Raw genomic sequence first — 19,586 nt, forward strand, 5'->3', positions numbered from 1 at the left:
CCTCGACGATATATAGAAACTCTATCCCTGACACCGGTGTGGAGTAGATTAGAAGAAAAATTAGTACATTCTTAGAAGGACTTTCAGTTTGAAGGGCTATTACTCATCCTTTCTTTCCATACTGTAATCTGAAATTATTCTCTCTCTCAATCTCTCTCTATTCTTCCTCCCTCTTATACCTTGCCTGCTCCGTCTGCCTCTTGTACCTTGCAAGCTATTGTGCATTAAAGAAAGATGGACAGAGACTTTCATCTCTGATGAAGAGAGGTAAAGTAGTAGAAGCCAAACCTGCCAGGCCAGTTACGGTATACAGTATCTCCCTTCAGAATTTCCAGCCACCACTTTTCACATTAGGTAAGATGGAGAAATTTGAAATCATTTGTACTTAGGTGTGCTTTTATCTTATATTTGGCTATGTTTGTGTGATTTTAATGGATCCCTAGGATTTTGGAGATTTTTTAAAATTCAAATTTAAACAATTTGTTAGTACCTTTTTGATAACACCATAATGAGAATACCTATAGCTGTATGGAGGCTCAGAAATGTCCCAGATAGGCTGTTTTTCATATGTTGTATTATATCTTCTTACTGTAAATTTGGAAGTAACATACCTTGGATCTCTGTGGGGATAAAAAAGTAGATAAGGAGTACATATTTTCAAAATTTTGTATTTCGATTTTATTATCTTATGGATACTTGTTCCCATTTTAACTAGTACGTGATAGTTTACATTCTTTTTTTATTGACATTAATTTGGCCTTTTAAAACAATGCTTTTTCACTCTTTGGACAAGAAATTCTAAGTGCAAAGTGATTCTTTTTTCCCCCTCTTCTTTGTCACCAAGAAATTACTGCTAAAGATCATATAAACATAGATATAATGGATCAGGCCGAAATATCTTCCTGAAAAATAGTTGAGTAGAAGTGCTCATTCTGAGGTCAGCATATTTTTAGTTTTATAAGAAGAGTTCAGAAATTTTTTCAAGTCATTGAACCATTTTGCACCTCCAACAATGTATGAAGTCCGTTTGCTCTGCATTGTTGCAAACATTTGGTCTTAACTCTTTTTGATTTTAGACATTCAGATGAGTTGGGGTTTTTCTGTTGTTTTTTTCTTTTTTGGCAGCGCCCAGGCATATGGAAGTCCTAGGCCAGGGATCGAATCTGAGCCAGAGCTGCAACCTATGCTGCAACTGCAGGAACATCAGATCCTTAACCCACCATGCCTGGCGGGGATCAGACCAGCACCTCCAAAGAGACAAGCTGGATCATTAACCCACTGCACCACAGCAGGAATTCCGAGTACCGGTTTTTGTATATTCTGGATACAATCCTTTGTCAGCAATAAATACTGTGAATATTTTCCCCTTCCCCTGCTTCCCTCTCTGTTGTTGCATTTTTTTTTTTCCTTTTGTCTATCTTTGGTATATGTGCTGCCGAAGCGAGCACCCTTTGTGCTATCTTTGAGTGAGAAAAATTTTAATTTTTTTTTCTTGCTTTTTAGGGCCTCACCTGTGGCATATGGAGGTTCCCAGGCTAGGGATCGAATCAGAGCTATAGCTGCTGGCCTACACCACAGCCACAGCAGTGCAGGATCCGAGCTGCGTCTTCAACCTACACCATAGCTTGAGGCAACATCAGGTCCTTAACCCTCTGAAGAAGGCCAGGGATTAAACCTGCAACCTCATGTTTACTGGTCGGATTCGTTTCCACTGCACCATAATGGGAACTCCCCCACCTGAAGTCTAATTTATCAATGAGATTTCTGTAAACTAACAAACTCTTGTCTAAACCCAACTTTTGTCTGTTCTAAGGTTTTTAGCATTTATGTTAAAGTCTATAATATATTTCAAATTAAAAAAGAAATGTCTTCCTGGACATGTGGTAAATTTTTTTTTTTTTTTTTTTTTTTTTGTTTTGTGTTTTTTGTTATTTGGATGTTATCTCCTAGCTTCAGGAAGTAGTAATTAAAGCCCTGAACGGATAAAAGCTGTGAAGAATCAAAAGCTGTAGTTCTTCTTAATCCTCAGGCTCCCCAAAATTGATCCTGCTCTTAATTTCATGGTGCACACTGACTAGGATTCCTTTTAGAAATAATTTCCCAAGACCTTTTTTCCTAAACTTAGTTGCTTTTTTCCCCATTGACATAATTTTTTTTTTTGTCTTTTTGCTATTTCTTGGGCCGCTCCGCGGCATATGGAGGTTCCCAGGCTAGGGGTCGAATCGGAGCTGTAGCCACCGGTCCACGCCAGAGCCACAGCAACACGGGATCCGAGCCGCGTCTGCAACCCACACCGCAGCTCACAGCAATGCCGGATCGTTAACCCACTGAGCAAGGGCAGGGACCGAACCCGCAACCTCATGTTCCTAGTCGGATTTTAACCACTGCACCGCGACAGGAACTCCAACATTATTTTTTAATGTGTGTTAAGTTCATGTGGATTGTGGGTTTTGTACGGTTTTTTTCAAAAGTCATTCCTTTTCTTAGTTCCCTGATTCTAAAATATTTGACAAACAATGAATAAAACACACTAAAAAATGTTTTACTCCATTCCATGAAAATGCAGCAGCTGTGTTGGCACAGTAGATATTATCTATGAAAGTAAAAAAAAAAAACCTCAAATTTTCCCCATTGCATTTGTTGACTAGAAGTTGTAATAAGCCAAATTTGACCCTTTTCACCAAAGGCAAATATAGTGCAAGAATGTAACACACCTACATTTGACCCTCATGTTCATTTTTCTTTGTCTCAGCAGTGGCTCCCAACCTTGAACTGATGAGGGGGAAAAAATTAAAATTCCCAACTATTGAATTTTGATGAATTCCCTCAAATAGCTTTATTTGTATGCTAAGCTAGAAATAGGTAAATTGTAGTCTTTTTGTGTAGAAATGCAGTTCTTTTCAGGGTGTCTTGTGGATGAATAAAAATAATCCAGAGCCCTACTCTTAACCAGTAAACTTGTATTATACTTAAGAAGATAGATGTTTAGATGTGCATTCAGTTCTAGTACATTGTGTAATTTTAAGTTATTTCATGATTTTTTTCAGGAATATTTCCAAGAGAACATTTAAATGCGCCAAGTTCTCCACGTAGTATATTACCCCAAACATAATTCCTGTCACTGAAAAGGGGTTTTTTGTTTGTTGTATTTTTTGAGTGTGCAAATCAGAAAATATTTTTAAAATCTACACTTCATAATAGTAAGGCAGAGATGTTCAACCATTTAAAACCTATTAAATGAACAAGCTGAACAAATCTGAAAATATTTTTTAAAAATCTGCCGTTCGTGATAGCAAAGCTGAAATTTCTAACTATTTAAAACATATTAAAAGAACAAGGCTGAAGTATTAAAGTGGTATGACTTGCCAGTTAATTTAAAATGTGTTCATGAGTGTCTGCTGCTTGCTTTCTCTACACTCTGACTTTTCAGTCTCACAAACACATATGCTACTGGATGAATAATTTATGTTTTAGCACATAAATATTTTATCACTTGATTGTTTGCATAGTGCATTTTTACATTTGTTTAGGGGCATCATTTCTATGTAAAGTGGATTTCGTAGGAAGTTAGCAATTTACCATGTCACTGTTAACATTCCAGATGTTGAATGTGGAGGAGGTTTTTATATCAGAAGCTTGGTCAGTGACATTGGCAAAGGTAAGCATAAAGATGAATTATGAATTATCATTTAGAGGGTAAGATTCCTTTTTGATGGGAAGAAGGGATTATCTGTTTTCGTATCTTTGAGTACTGGCCTTAGGAACTGTATTTTTGCTGCCTTCAGCCTTAGAAGCATTATAGGTTTATGGCAGACAATTATCAGCATCAGCAGCTGCAGTGAAATGCTTATAATGAGAGAGAGGAGAAAAAGAGGAGCAGAAAATGAAGATGTGAATAATGAATCCAAGGACCAGCATTTTTTTTCAAGTGTAAAAATATTTTGACTCAAAGTAGGGATAAGAAAAAAAAGATTAATCCTTCTAAAAAAGTTATTTTCATTGCTACAGTCAAATTAAAGAAAAACAAACAAACGAAAAAACCTGGAAGCCGTAGTCTTGCAAACAGCCAGGAAGTTGCAGTTCTGGCCCTGCCATTTGCTGGCAGTGGTGACCCTGGACAGGTCACATTGAGTCACCAAAATGAAAATTACTTCATAGAGCTCCGCGTCATGGGTTAAATAAATGTGTGTGAGAGTTCCTTGTAGACTTTAAAGCAGTTTGGTAGGTTAGTTATTAAGTATTATTTTGCAACTTAATTATTTCTTAATCTCAAGGATCTTGGATTATTAGGATTTTACATTTGGGGTAGTTCTGAGATGTTGAAATGAGTTGTCTGTCCTTTGAATAATAATAGAGTAAGAAGTCCTGAATCATTTCTCTTGTGTTCTCTTTTTCCCTTTTGTTGCCGGAGAACTCTCTTCCTGTGCCAGTGTGCTAGAGCTGACCCGGACCAAACAGGGACCGTTTACACTAGAAGAGCATGCCCTTCCCGAGGACAAATGGACGATTGATGACATCGCACAATCTCTTGATCAGTGCGCCTCTCTTCTCCCAGAAGAGCTGGCACTTAAAAAATCAAAACCCGAGGAGTCTAATGAACAAGTTTTGAGCTGTGAGTATATAACTCTAAATGAGACAGAGGAAAACGATGATGTAATTAAGACATTTTAAGACTGGCTTGGGATTGTCATCATTTCCTGGTTGACATTTGAATCCTGTGTGCAGAATGATAAGCTATGTGCAAAAGCCAAACTTCCTTTTTTTTTTTTTTTTTTTTTTGCATGAAGAAAATGTCCATGATTTGTAGTTTTTATGGCATACAATTTATCTTCTGTACATTGTAAGTAGCCTTACAGTCGTTCATTTCTTGTTGTACGATGGACAGTTTTTTTATGGTGTTATTATGTTGGTAGATTGGATTTAGGAAAATCAACTTTCTGATTTTGATATCTATTCAAAACTTTTTTTTTTTTCCACAGTAAGACTGTGAATATCATATTTTTTTTTTTATAATTTTTTTTATTTTCCCACTGTACAGCAAAGGGGTCAGGTTATCCTTACATGTATACATTACAATTACATTTTTTCCCCCATATTCAAAACTTTCATATGAAAAAGGTGACCACATTTTTTAATCAGAGGAGAAAAATGAGCTACATGTTTCTTGGGTGTCACAAAAGTGAATGTAAATTAGAGTTTCTTTGGCTTGCAGGTGGCTCTGGTTATTGAAATTTCTTCACTTATGTTTGAAAAAGCTATTATTTAAACTCGTGTTTTGGAGAGCTTATGATTCTTAAGAACAGTTTTTAATAAGGCTGTACTTATCTTGATAATAGCTGTGTTTATTTAGATCTTGGAAACTAATAAACTTTTTAAATAAATATTTGTAAATGAACAAAATTATTGCTGCTACCGCTGACAGGATGTAAACAGAAGACTAAAGTTTAATTAAATTCACCTGTATCATTAGCACAGGCTAGGTCCTATGGCTTCATGTGTTGGCAGCTCTGAGATATTTTTCTGGTACTTTAATCAATACAATCAACCACCCTTGTACCAATTTACTAAATCTCATTTTAAACAATTAAGCTAAAGAGTGTATCTTCAATCAAAATTTTCTTTTCTCTGTTCTTTAGTATTTATTTATACCTCTTTATAGGGTATTAATCCCTATGACATTGTTTTTTCAATTTGCATTTTCAAGTGATGTTTACAGATGTTGAGATTGCTGCCCTCCATTTCCAGTTAATCTCTTCTGCTATAAATGTCTAAAAACAGTTTTCATTCAGGTAGCCTACTGAAAGTTCCCTATCTCTTTACATAGTTTTTAAACTAGTCACATTACAAAATAGTAAATTTCATATATAATAAGTGCTTCATATTTTTGTTATGGGAAAGCAATATGTTATGCAGCCAGTTTGTAGAAATGTTTAAATTCCACTTCATTATTCAAATAAATACAGTTTCAAAGAGGAAGAATCATTAAAATTTTCATCAAATTAAGAGTTTTTAGATTTTTATGGGTTTTCTTTTAGAGGTGGTTGCTTACAACCTCTAACTTGTAAATTTTAAATATGAAAATTAAAGTAATCTTATTTGTGGTTAACTTAACATAAATTCGATATAAAAAGTTATAGAGGTCCCTGGTGGCTCAGCATGTTCAGAATCTAGTGTTGTCCCTGCTGGGGCTCTGGTTACTGCTGTGGTATGGGTTCTGTCCCTAGCTCAGGAACTTCTGTGGGCCTGGCCAAAACCAAATTTTTTTCATTAAAAAATGCTTCAGTAGACCATTTTCAGCATTTTGGCATCATATTCTAAGAGGAAATATTAAAAGTATTCTTAATATAATACAGAAAATTAGAAGGACAATTGTAAGTATCATGATATGTTAAGTAAAACACCAAAAACACAAAGTTGTAAATTGAAACTTTCACAGTTTTACTTATTTTTATAAGGTGCTCTGCAGTTTGTGTCAACCAGAGGTGGCGGTGGCTCCCTCCTTCTGTTGACATGGCACGGTTACAGGATGTCTTCATATGCCACCAGCCAGGGTCCAAGTAGAGGGATATAAAACAGCCGGAGCATTTCTGCTCTATTTCACAACTTAAAAACTAATGTGGGTTCTCGCTATGATACAGTAGGTTAAGGATCTGGCATCCTTGCCGTGGCGCAGGTTCAATCCCTGGCGCGGTGTGGTGGGTTAAAGAATCTGATGTTGCCACAGCTGTGGCATAGGTCACCGCTGCCTCTCAGATTCAATCCCTGGTCCGGGAATTTCCATATGCCACAAGTACAGCCAAAAAAACCCACCACCAACAACAAAAACAAAAACGAAGGTGTGTGAGTTACTAATGGAGAAGACTATAAAATTTTTGAAAAGATGCATGACTTTTAAAAATGGTAACCAATCTTTTCCTTTTATTGAAAACATTGAAGAAAAATTTGCCAAATGGAAAATCAGCCCTTGCTCCTCACCATCGTAATACGGTGACTTGAGAACTTTAATTTTGCATTACTCCTCTGCGCCTCCCCCACACAGACACATTTTTTTCTCTTTTGGCTACCCTGAGGCATACGAAGTTCCCGGGGCGGGAATCAGATCCAAGCCATAGTGAATCCTTAACCCACTGTGCTGGGACGCGGATCAAACCTTCATCCCAGCACTTCAGAGTTGCCGCTGATCCCATAGCGCTACGGTGGAAACTCTACTTTTCCCTCTTCTTTTGTTCAAATAATTATAGTCTTAAGACACCTATACTTCTCTATTGACTTTTTTAGTTTCATATTACTTGACTCTATTTGTATTTAGTTTTGATAATGATTACTTTAAACATATTACTTCAATTTATTTAAAATATCTTCCCTATTGCTGAATACCATTATTTTCAATTTTATTAGGATAAATTCCTGGGAGTGGGGTTATTAAATGGAATAATATGAACAATTTTATGGTCCTTAATAAGTTTGCCTGTTGCATTCTCAAAGAGTTGTAACGTTTTACGGTGTCATCATTTGCACATATCAGTTCATTAAAAGTTTACAGCTTTGGGTGGGGATTTTATATGTTGTTGCCAATTTAGTAAGTTGTAAGTGTTCAAAATTGCTCTGATTTGCCTCTGTGACTTTTTGTATACTTTGGTCCCTTATATAAATAAATGTCTTAATGGTTTCTTTATACGTTTGTATGAGTTATTTGTGTAGTAAATAATAGAAGTATTTTCCTGGCCTGTTGTCTTTTTTATTTTAGTGTCATTTTTCATTTTTCCTAACTAAATTTGCTAACTAATTTTACTAATTCTTTCCCTTTTATAGTTGCCAGATTTATGAGTATGGATAGTTAAAATTTATTGAAACTTTAAAATATTATTAACTTTCATAAGCAGCTATAAGTGATGAAAATGCTGTGAAAAGTTCAAGACTCATCCATAAAACAAGTTCATTTTCTCTTTCTAGTATTTACATACCAACTGTTTTGATTTTTCATTTTAATCAAAATATTAAAGATCTCTATCTTACGTATTTCTAGGCCTAAAGCTTCATTATTGTAATAAGGTTTGTTTTACTTGTAGGAGAAAGATATGTTAGAAATTCCTGAAAATATTTCAGTGTGGAACATACAAATGGTTTCATTTTGACATTTAGTTTTTTATATTTCTGGAAAATATTGTCTTAAAAGCTGTCAAAAGTAGTCATAGAATTTTTTTTTTTTCTTTTTAGGGCTACACCCATGGCATATGGGGGTTCCCATGCTAGGGATTGAATCGGAGCTGTAGCTGCCAGCCTACACCACAACAACTCGGGCTCTGAGCCACATCTGCTACCCACACCACAGCTCATGGCAACACCGGATCCTTAACCCACTGGGTTTGAACTTGCGTCCTCATGGATACCAGTCAGATTCATTTCCACTGATCCACGAAGGAAACTCCAGTCATAGGATTTTTTTTTATATAGTTTTAAGATACATGAGCATTAAAATAATACAGATTTTCTCTCTGATAATTCAAAATGATAAAATTTGAATAAGGGCTAAACTCACATTTTCCTATACCGACTAGATGTTTTCTTCTTAAATACGTCAATTAACACAAGCTACTGATCTATCATCAGAAATAATTCTTTGTACTGTATAAGAAAAGAGTTCTTTATATCAGTTTTTGAGTATGTTTTATGCCTCTGACCAGTTTGAAATTTGTATCAGACTTCGATAGGCATTTAGAAGTTTAGTTAGTTGTTTCAAAGGAAGAAAGTAATTTGCCTTATATCATGATGTTGATAATAGAAAAAATGTAATTCAATAAGCACTCTAAAATGTTGAAACATTTAAATAGTGGAATATAATAAATATAAACCTTATGGACGGAAATGATTATAATGGCCTTGTTAAATTGAAATAGAAGATTTGTCTTGAATCTATTTCTTTAAGGTATGTGTGGGCAGCTCTTATCTGGTCTAATTATTCATTAAATATCACTTGTTAAACACGACATGGCACTGCAGTCAGTAGTCCCTTCATAGTTCCAACTTGAGTTAAATTCTCTGTGAACAGGAATATTTCATATTGCTATTGTACATGGTGATACCAGTAGGAAAGTTGAAGTCAAAAATTACTTTTTGGTCTTCTTATTCATAACCCCCCCCCTTTTTTTTTTTGGTCTTTTTTTTTGTCTTTTCTAGGGCGCACTTGCAGCATATGGAGGCTAGGGGTTGAGTCGGAGCTGTTGCTGCTGGCCTACACCAGAGCCACAGCAACACCAGATCCAAGTCGAATCTGTGACCTACACCACAGCTCACGGCAATGCTGGATCCTTAACCCACTGAGTGAGGCCAGGGATCTAACCTGAAAGCTCATGGTTCCTAGTCAGGTTCGTTAACCACTGAGCCACAATGGGAACTCCCTTATTGATAACTCTTAAAAAATATAGCATAGTAAGATTATGTCTGTCTCTACTGTTAGTTTTTTGATCTGGGCAAATCACTTAATCTTTTCAAGCCTCAGTTTTCTTATCTTTAAAACAAAGGAGACAGACTAGTCTACTTCTAAGAACTTTTGCAGTGCTAAAATAGGCTTCTGAGATTAGGTGATTTAGATCGATTCTCTTCAGAACTCGGTTCTTCTTTTTGAATCTGAATTTTCATGTTGTTCAGTTTGGGGAAATTCTCATCCTTTAATCTCTTTGATATTGCATCTCTTCATCTAGTAGTCCTGTTAGATTTATGTCATACTCGTCTTATTCTAGTTACTCTTTTTATTTTCCAGCTGTTTATCTCAATGCTTCTTGGGGAATTTCCTTGAACCTTTTTTCCGGATAATGAATTCGTTCTTTTCCTATTTCAATGTACTGTTTGCCCATGTATTTATTTCAACGATTGCTATGGTTTTTTTTAAAGTTTATAGAACATCAACTTGAAAATTCTTTTTGTGTGTGTTGTCTTATTCTTTCATCAGGGTTTTAGTTTACATATTGTATATATATTTATGTATCAGTAAAAGATATATGTATGTGTATATATAATTTTTACTGATATTTAATGTCCATACAGAAAATTGCACATATCATAAATGTATCACCTGATCAATTTTCATGAAGCAAATGTGTATGCAGCCAGCAACCAAATAAAAAAACAGAACATTACTGGTCCACCAGAGCCCTCCAGAGCTTCTTCTCCAGTCACTAGACCCCTAACCTCACCCTCCTGCCAAGGGTAACTGCATCTAAATTATAGATCATTAATTTAGTCTACTTTTATGCTTTATATAAATAAAGCATATAATATATGATCTTTTATGTCTGACTTCTCTCGCTCCAAGTTACATTTATGAGGGTTCTCCATAGCCGTATATAAATATACACTGAGATAAATAACATTTACATCCAGAAATGGGCATGCATCTTCTTTCTGGCCATTAGTGTGGGGTTTGGGACAGTCTAGTCAGTAGTTTACGAAGGTTTGGACTTGTCATACAATGTACCAGGCTTCCAATCACTGTAGGAGGGGGCTGATGCTACTTTGCACTTAGCGGGGATCTGGATTGTGGAAGGGTGTTTCTCAGGTATCTCTCCATGCTCAGAGATTTCAGCAAGTCCTTCACACCTGTGGATGGAAGAAATTTGACCCATGCTTTTCTACCTCTCCCAGTGGTAAACTGCTGTTGCCTGTCACTTAGTGAGGTTCAAGGTGGTGTTTCTCAGTTGTCTCATTCCAGCCTCAGTTTTAGTCCCTGCAGCCCAAGATAATTTTCTTTCTTTCTTTCTTTTTTTTTTTTTTTTTTTTTTTTTTTTTTTTGTCCTTTTACGGCCACACTCTTGGCATATGGAGGTTTCCAGGCTAGGGGTCTAATCAGAGTTGTAGCCACCGACCTATGCCAGATCTGAGCCGTGTCTTCGACCTACACCACAGCTCACGGCAACGCCAGGTCCTTAACCCACTGAGCAAGGCCACGGATCAAACCCGCAACCTCATGGTTCCTAGTCAGATTCGTTTCCGCTGCATCATGAGGGGTTCTGCCAGGGTAGAGTTTCTAAGCAATTCTGTCCCTTCCCCAGTGGCAGCAGATCTCAGCTTTACATCCGTGAACCATCCTGAGCTGAACTCATTTTGTATCCCTCCTCCAATAGCAGGCAGCTTTTGCTTCTGTCTTTTCACCAAACACGGTGCATCTTTGCTTGGCTCTCTCCTCCCTCAAGCAGCTTGTGGCTTTTGTTCATGTACGAGAAGGGTTTGTGTAGCAGGTGAGTTTCATGACTTGTAGCCACCTACTAGGTCTTTCTTAGGTCTCCTGTCCTGCGCCCAGGCTTTCTCATGAGCACCTCGTAGAAACGCATGGACAAGAATTAGGAAGTGACTTCCTTTGTGCCTGAGGCTCCCAGAATTTCTGAACTCTTGGCCTTTAGGAAATCATTACAGATTTCTTTTGTTTTCGTCTTACCTGCTTTTATGATGGCTGCCTCTTCCTTCTGTATTATGCCCAAAGTGAAACAATTTGTATTTCCCATTGCTCCTCTGAGGAGCTTATCACCCATTTGAACTCATTTTTACCTCACAATCTTAGCTCCCTAATGGGCTTAAGAATTTATCCAGCTTGTTCTTTCTGTTAAGGTGGGATTTATGTTCTCTTAAAGCTTTTTGTGTCCTAAGTGAAAGCAGAACCTTGAATAATGCTTATATCTATTTCCCCCGCATTTACAGTGGTGAGGGTCTTGAGGTTGTTTTATCTACTGTTTTTGCTAGAAATGAAATTTTCCACATCCAAAGAGTGATTAGACAGATAAACTTAACTGACTTGCAGCACCATTATGTTGTAGTTAATTTTACATCCTTAGATAAATAATCTGTCAAGCCATTGACTAATGGCAAAGCATTTGCTAACTTAGCATTCATCTATTCAGGTGCTTTGAAATTATTTAATTATTTTAATTCTTCCAGTATAGGTGAGAAAATCAGGACCTAGAGAAGTAACTTTTCCCAACTCCAAATTAATGGCAGGACTTAGAGGCCAGATAACTTAAGTTGACACTCTTCTTTTGGCTCGCAGAATTGGTTATATTATCTAACGGTGATGACTAGGTGATTTTAATTCCACATTATGTAAACATGTCAATTGTCAAATATTAACCTATGCCTTTGTATGGGGAAACAATGTCTGGCATACAAAAGAAGTCTTGAAGACGTGGTCCAAGGGTTCACTTGACTTCAAATAGGAACTCAAGAAATGCACACATAAAAAAAAATAAGTAGCTCCACAAGACAATACATAAATATCAGTGAGTGATCGTTTTCAGCAATCAGGGTAGCTACCCAGAGAAGGAAGACATTGAGTTGGGCCTTGAACAATAGATACCATTCAAAGAGTTAGGAGAGAAGTCAGGAGGGGGGAATGGTTCCAACAAAGATGCCAGTATACAAGGCATGTTCAGTCAGGAAAGAGGAGAATGGCCTGGGTGGAGAGGAGGATTTGTGTTAATATGTGGTTGAAAACAGGTTGGCATGACATATTTGAGCCTTGAAAGGCAGAATTGAGTAAAGCTTCAGGCTGTGGTATGTGGTAAGAACTGAAGAGGGAGAAACAGGATGCAGAAAGTCCAGTTAGACCTGAGTCTAGTGCAGTAATCCAGGACTGAGGTAATAAACAACTCTGAACTTGAGTTTTATCAGATGATGGATGTCTGGATGGACAGTTTAAGAGAAAATGGATGATTTTCAGTGATTCAGATAATTGATTACCAGGGTATTGCAGGAAAAATGATTAGCAATAGTTGTCAAATAGTTTTCCTTAAAAGAACACATCAGAATATTTGTATAAAAGTGAGTATTTTCTTGGCATGGATAGTTGGTACTTTTGCCTATGATAACAATGACCGCTTTGCTTGTTCCTTTTTTCTGTGACCAGTGAGCCTCTTGAAAAGAACTATGCCTTTTCACTTATCACCTGAATATCTGGCATAAAGCAGGTTTCTTGACTTTAATGTGTAGTTAGGGGTTCTTAACTATTATTTGAAATATTGAATCATGTCTGTGATTGAAAGCATGGGCTCTGGAGTTATAGGCTTTCCAAGCTTTACTGCTTATCATCAGCTCTTAACCTCAAGAAAGTTAATGAACTTTCCTAAGCCCCAGTTTCCTCATATGTAAATTGGGGATATTAATAGTGACTACTTCGTGAAATTATGAAGTCTAAATTAGGTCATTCAGGTAAAATGTTTAACATACTTCTTAGAACCCAGGAAATAGTAAACAGCAGCAAATGCCATAGACCTGATTTACATGTAAGAAAAGGATAAACCTGAAATTCTCATGGTTTATGGACTCAGGTATATTTTTCTTTTCTCTTTTTTTTTTTTTTTGTCTTTTTTTTTTTTTTTTTTTTGTATTTTTGCCATTCCTTGAGCCGCTCCCCCAGCCTATGGAGGTTCCCAGGCTAGGGGTCTAATCGGAGCTGTAGCTGCTGGTCTACACCACAGCCACACAATGCCGGATCCTTAACCCACAGAGCAAGGCCAGGGATCAAACCCGCAACCTCATGTTTCCTAGTCAGATTCGCTAACCACTGAGCCATGACGGGAACTCCTGGATTCAAGTATATTTTTCAAAGATGCTTTAAAAGATAGTGCTTTGGTCAGAAGAACTGGGCTGAAATAATTTCCTGACTGCAAAGATTATTAACAGTGCAATAGGCTATTGATACAAGTAGAGAAGGTTTTTAGAGAATGTGGATGTTCACCTTTTATATATTAAGTGTACCAAAGTCTACTGAGGAGATGTATCTAGCTGCATAAATCCACATGCCATTAAAGTTAGTAAACCTTTTGCGTTTACGTCATCTCATCTGACCCTCCACCAATCCTATGAAGTAGGAAGCATTAGTCTTTGTTACTTAGGTAAAGGATTTGAAGTGGCACTGAGTACTAAGTGACTCGCCAGAGACATATCACCAGAGTGGCAGAGCTGGGTCTCTGGTACTCTTATGAGTCCCACATGCTGTTTATATTACATCTGGAGAAAAGTGATCTGAAGCACAGATGTTTAGTGGGAGGAATGAAACACATGCTGTTATGCCAAAAAATAATTGGGAATAAAAGCAGAAAACAAGACATTTGTTTCCGTTATAATATGACAGAAAGCATGGCTCTTGTGTTTTGGGATTGAGCATTCAGAGGAGAAATGGGGAGCAGTTTAATCTGGGTGCGACTGCTTTTGGAACACAGCATCTGGTTCTGGGCTACTCATTACAGGGCTTATGGAAACCAGCTGGATGAGGTTCAAAGCAAAGCACCAAAATGATTAAGGAGCTGAGGGCATTGATGAATAAGGGAAGATTAAAAGAATTAAATATGTATAGCTCAGTTAAGCAAAGACTAAGGAAAAACAAGCTAACTGTATACAAATATCTGAAATGTGTGGACATTAAAAAGGGAGATTAATTAGTTAGCATGATACATGGGGGTATAATATTCAGTGATAGGATGTAAATTTAAGCTGAGTGGAAGGAGATATTTCCTGATATCTATGAAAGCTGTCTGTGGCATAGTCTTTCCCCAGGGAAGCAATAGAGATCTCAAGCCTTCTGACTTCTAAAACTTTCCTGGGAATTACATAGTAGATAGTGTTAGAGAATTATTATTAATTTGGTCAGATGTGATAGTGATACTGTGTTTATATAAGGAAATGTCATTTTTTTAGAGTTACTTTGAAATATAGGGGTAGGACAAACAACATGATGTGAGAGATTTGCTCAAAAATACTACACAAATAAAGGAGGAAGGAAGGAAAGGAAGAATGGGAGGAAAAGAAAGGCAGAGAGGGAGGGAAAAAAAAGATGAAAGAAAAGGGCAGGTGAACCAAATGTGGCAGAATATTGATCATATTGACTCTGAAGGAGGGTCACCTGTGAGTTCGTTTTACTCTCTTATGTATGTTTGAAAACTTAAGTAATAAAAATTTAAATTATATTTTCCTGAACAAAACTCAGTAGCATATTAACCCCTGGCCTCCCTGGATAGAAAAGTCTTAACTGCCACACAGGCAGACTTCTGGTTGGCCAGGGCTTCTGCTCACCATTTGACTCTGGCGAGGTAGACTTGGCTGGGCTATGTAAGGAAATCCACGAAAATTCTTAAAACTGGGCCTCCAGTGGTAGCTTCATGAGGATGAATTTCTAGGGTGAAAGAGCAGAGAGCAGTGTTGTTGAAACATTAACTGACCTCTCTTGCTCTCCTGTCCCTTATTCATGGAAAGTACCAGCCTGAGCAGAGGTCCAAGTGCCTTCAGAATGGCCAGATCTTATTCTATTGAATGAAGAAACATTTTCCCCCCTTATTTGTAGAGTGTGAAAAGCAAGAATTGGGGTAATTCATAAAGTGCATGTTTTTAAAACCCAGCGAACATTGTGAAGCTGAAGTTTTTATAAAAAAAGATTTTTAAAGAGTCTTCTCTCCTGTAGCCTCTCAGAGCAAATCTCACCTTACTTTGTAGGAGAATGTTTAGGGCAGGAGATTTAGGGAACATCTGAAATGTATGTTACTGACTCTGTTGTTTGTTAGAGGAATATAAATATTTTATCTGCATTTCACTGATGGCAGTCAAGCATGAACATAGACCTGGCATTTGAGAACTGTCATGTCTGACTTTCTTCAGACTGCACAACCAGGCCAGCAAATGGTAGCTGGAGTGAGACTTATTCCAGCTCAGTGTAAGAATGGGTCGTGTAGCCACCAAATTGTCTGAAAATGTGGCAGAGGCTGAATGGTAGGCAAGTTTGGTTAAGGCTCTCCCATGTCCAGACATCCTTTCTCTAGTCCTAGCATCACTATCTTAGCTCAGGCCCTTATAATCTCTTACCTGGGCTATTTCAGTTGCCATAATTAAACCTCCTCATCTCTAGCCTCTTTCTGATGCTGTTATCCTCCACTTTGCCTCCAGACAACTGATCATGTCATCCTCCTTTTAATCCCTTAACACCTATACCAAACAGGTTTTCAAGACTCAGAGTATATTGTGATGAAGTCTTTTTTTTTTTTTTTTTTTTTTGTCATGCTTATGGCATGTACAAGTTCCTGGGCCAGGGATCTAACCCATGCCGCAGCAGTGACCTGAGCCACAGCAGGGACAGCACTGGATCCTCAACGTAGGGAAGTCCACGATGAAGTCTTTTTTGCCCAGCTAGAATCACTCCATCCCCATCTCAGTTGCCATGGTACCTCATATATACATTCATTACAATACTGCAGCCCTCCATTTTAATCATGTGTTGACGTGTCTTTCCCACCAGACTGAGAGCTCTTTGGGGCAATTACTTCATTTTCATCTTATTTCCCCAGTGCCTGCCGTGATCTTGGCATTCAGTATCATCAAATAAACCTTCAGAGCCTTCATGTTCCACATATGGGAAGACTGGACCCTCAACAACTTGGAGTAAATAAAGTAAGATGGCATTCATTCACCTGTATTTATTGCTTCCTATCTGGGCTACTTTCCTGTCTATAAGTTGAAGAAAAGAATAGTACACAGAACCAGAGGTCTAGCTGATCACCCAAGTTAGCTTTTAGCCTATCAGTGGTCCTTGAATGGGGAGACAGTTCCCCTCATTTCTGTGTCTTAGAGACAGAAATATGGGTAATGCAGTGAATGATACATGCTAGAAATATCTATTCCTCCACCTTAAGCCGTCTTTCAATTTTCAGATTCTGTGAAAGAAACAAGATAATATATAGCTTATTCTAATTTGTGGTAGTATTGTTTATTTGTTTCCATTTTAAGAAGGAGGTAGAATTGGATTATTTGTTTGGTTTCTTCTTCAATAAGAAGGGTCTTAATATAACTAGTCTGGACATCTGTCCCATTTTCAAAAATTACAAGTTTCGATCATTGCTAAATTGTACAGATCCCAATCTGTCTGCTCTGCATATATTTGAATTTATAAAAGCAGAAGCAGGCTAAAAGTCTTTCTAATGCAATCCCCTAAATGCATGAAGTATTAGATTGCTTTCCCCCATTGGTTCATGCATTGCTAAGGGCTTAAAAGGATCATTGATTTGAATTATTTAATGTGTACAGCAGGTTGAGTTTCTTTCTTTAAGGACCTTTGGGGACATTGTCTTAGTTTTTTTTTTTTTTAAATGTTAAATCTCATTTTTCTTTGAAAATAAGAAGTTAAATCTGTATTCACGTTAAGCTCCCAACGTGCCAGGTTTTCATTGTGTTTTTAAACCATCTAGGAAATGTTTGATTCTAATGAAACATTGCTGCTGAAAATTAGGTTGAAATTGCTAGGCTGAAAATATAGTTATAACTACATATTATTCTAATGTATTATTTTACCTATTTTTGAAGTGGATGGAGATGAAATACAAAGAAAAAGGGAGAGAACCTATCTATAATAAAAAGCCATCCTGGATTTTTGTTGTTTTTTGAAATTTATACTTGTTTTGACTTAAATTCACTAAGCACAATCTTAGACTTTAAATGTTGAATATTTTTACTGTGTCATTTAAGTTTTAGTTCCTATTGTTTTTTGATGGTTTACTCTCTCCCCATGGAAAGGCAGTTGTGCAGTGTCGACACAATTTGTGACGGTAACATCTGGGTGACTGGATTTATTTCAGTTTGTGTTCTGTTCAGAAAGCTTGCCAAAAATAGAGACTTGTTTGTGATGTCTAGTGTGGCTTCCTACAACAAAGCAAAAAGTCTTATTTAATCCATTTGTCAGGACAGAACACAAATAAAAGAAATGGAAGTTTCATTCATATAAGGCAGTCATGTAATGTAAAAAGTAAGGTGGGGGATTAATAGGGTGAACATATAATGTATTATCCAAATCCAGATGCTTTGTGTGTGTGTGTGTGTGTGTGTGTGTAGGGCTACACCTGCGGCATATGGAGGTTCCCAGTATAGGGGTCTAATCAGAGCTGTAGCTGCTGGCCTATGCCAGAGCCACAGCAACACCAGATCCAAGCCGCATCTGCGGCCTACACCACAGCTCACAGCAACGCTGGATCCTTAACCCACTGAGCAAGGCCAGGGATCGAACCTGCAACCTCATGGTTCTTAGTCATATTTGTTAACCACTGAGCCACAGTGGGAACTCCCAGATGCTTTTAAGAGTGAAAGGGGAGTGCTAAAATAATTGAGACATTAGTTGATCAACAACAGGTCTAAACTGGTGTTATCTAGGACAACTGGATGCCATTGTCAACCCTGACTACTTGCCAGTATTGTTAAATTTCTCATTTACTGTAGTATATAGTAAATTCTTCTGGGAATTGTAGTAAGTCATTGATGGAACTCTGTGCTAAGGATCGATATGGTAGGAATTCTAATCTATCAGGAAGTACATTTTCCTGGATTGTAGCAGGTAAGAGACGTGTTAGGGCAGAAGACACAACAACTGGGACTTGACAGAGGGCATAAATATTGCCTAATAATAAACCTACTGTAGCTGATGATAATCTTTTATTATTGGCTAAACATCTTTCTTAGCAAGTCAAATATATTTAGCATTTGTAGGAGGGCACAGAAATTGATAGCCTGCAGGGGAAAGCTGAGATTTGGGTTTCCTGTGGCTTTGATTCCAGAATCAGAAATATTAGCTAAAGATGTCAGCAGGTGAAATGCAGTTCCTCTGTTATATGTCATGAGATGCAGCTACTGTCCTATTTTCACTCCCAGTCTTCCTTCTGAATTAATATAGCTTAAAAATAGCTGCAGGTTCTCAAATCTGTAAGAGTAGTATATGCTGCTTGCTACAATTTCTTTTTTCCTGCAGTCTCTTTCAGGTCTTTCAGGAATGCAGTTCAACTCAGTAAATTTTAGGTAACCTAATATGTGTAAGACACTGTGCAAGATGCCTCTGAGATGCAAAGAAGAGGGTGAGCTCCAGCTCTTGAAGCACTTTGTATAATACAAGAAAATAAAGTAAATGCATAGCAATACCATATGACAGAGGCAGACATCATTAAAAAGATATATAGGATTCCCGTCATGGCTCAGTGGTTAATGAAACTGACTAGTATCCGTGAGGACACAAGACCCGATTCGATCCCTGGCCTTGCTCAGTGGGTTAAGGATCTGGTGTTGCCATGAGCTGTGTTGTAGGCCAGCAGCTGTAGCTCCAATTCGACCCCTAGCCTGGGAACCTCCATATGCCATGGGAGCAGCCCTAGAAAAGGCAAAAAAGACAAAAAAATAAAAATTTTTAAGGGCTAGATCTATATAGTACCAAGAAAATTTAAGGAACTGGGAAATTACATTTGGTTATGAAAATCTTTGTGGCTTTATCTACCTCTTTCTGCTGCATGCCATTCCATTTAACTGTAACTTAGATTCCCTAAAAATTCTCTGTGAAGGGTCTTCTTTCTTTCACACCTCTTCAATGGTAGGCAACACAACACACATTGTGTTGTGTGCCCAGAACATTCCCTGTGGTTCCATGTCTCACGTACACTAAGTGTGGGCATCTGCTCCAAGGGTCCCTTCCTCTCGTCCACCCCTTGCCAAGACTGTGTGCCCACCTCTCGTCTTCCTCTGGCACAACTCCGGTCCAAGCCACACATGGCTCTTAACTGTGCAGTGGGGTTCCTTTCTCTTTT

At 37.6% G+C, this 19,586-nt stretch overlaps 1 protein-coding gene across 6 annotated transcripts in view; it reads left to right on the forward strand.

Moving 5' to 3' along the window:
- The window catches only part of TRUB1 (TruB pseudouridine synthase family member 1), a 66,463-nt gene that overhangs the window by 36,969 nt on the left and 9,908 nt on the right, over window positions 1-19,586 (forward strand). For 2 of the 6 annotated variants that reach the window (XR_001301213.2, XR_001301211.2), the window contains exons 6-9: window positions 215-354; window positions 3,602-3,658; window positions 4,403-4,612; window positions 16,320-16,422. Coding sequence is in view for 4 of the 6 variants with exons in the window: in XM_021073386.1 (XP_020929045.1) it covers window positions 215-354; window positions 3,602-3,658; window positions 4,403-4,671 (466 nt within the window). In the remaining 2 variants the exon portion in view is untranslated. Of the gene's footprint in view, window positions 1-214; window positions 355-3,601; window positions 3,659-4,402; window positions 8,869-16,319; window positions 16,423-19,586 lie in introns of those variants that run through there. The other 4 variants (XM_021073386.1, XM_013983770.2, XM_013983771.2 and 1 more) reach the window with 3 other exon arrangements.

Source organism: Sus scrofa, chromosome 14 (genome assembly GCF_000003025.6).
Source record: "Sus scrofa isolate TJ Tabasco breed Duroc chromosome 14, Sscrofa11.1, whole genome shotgun sequence".
Classification (NCBI taxonomy): Eukaryota; Metazoa; Chordata; class Mammalia; order Artiodactyla; family Suidae; genus Sus; species Sus scrofa.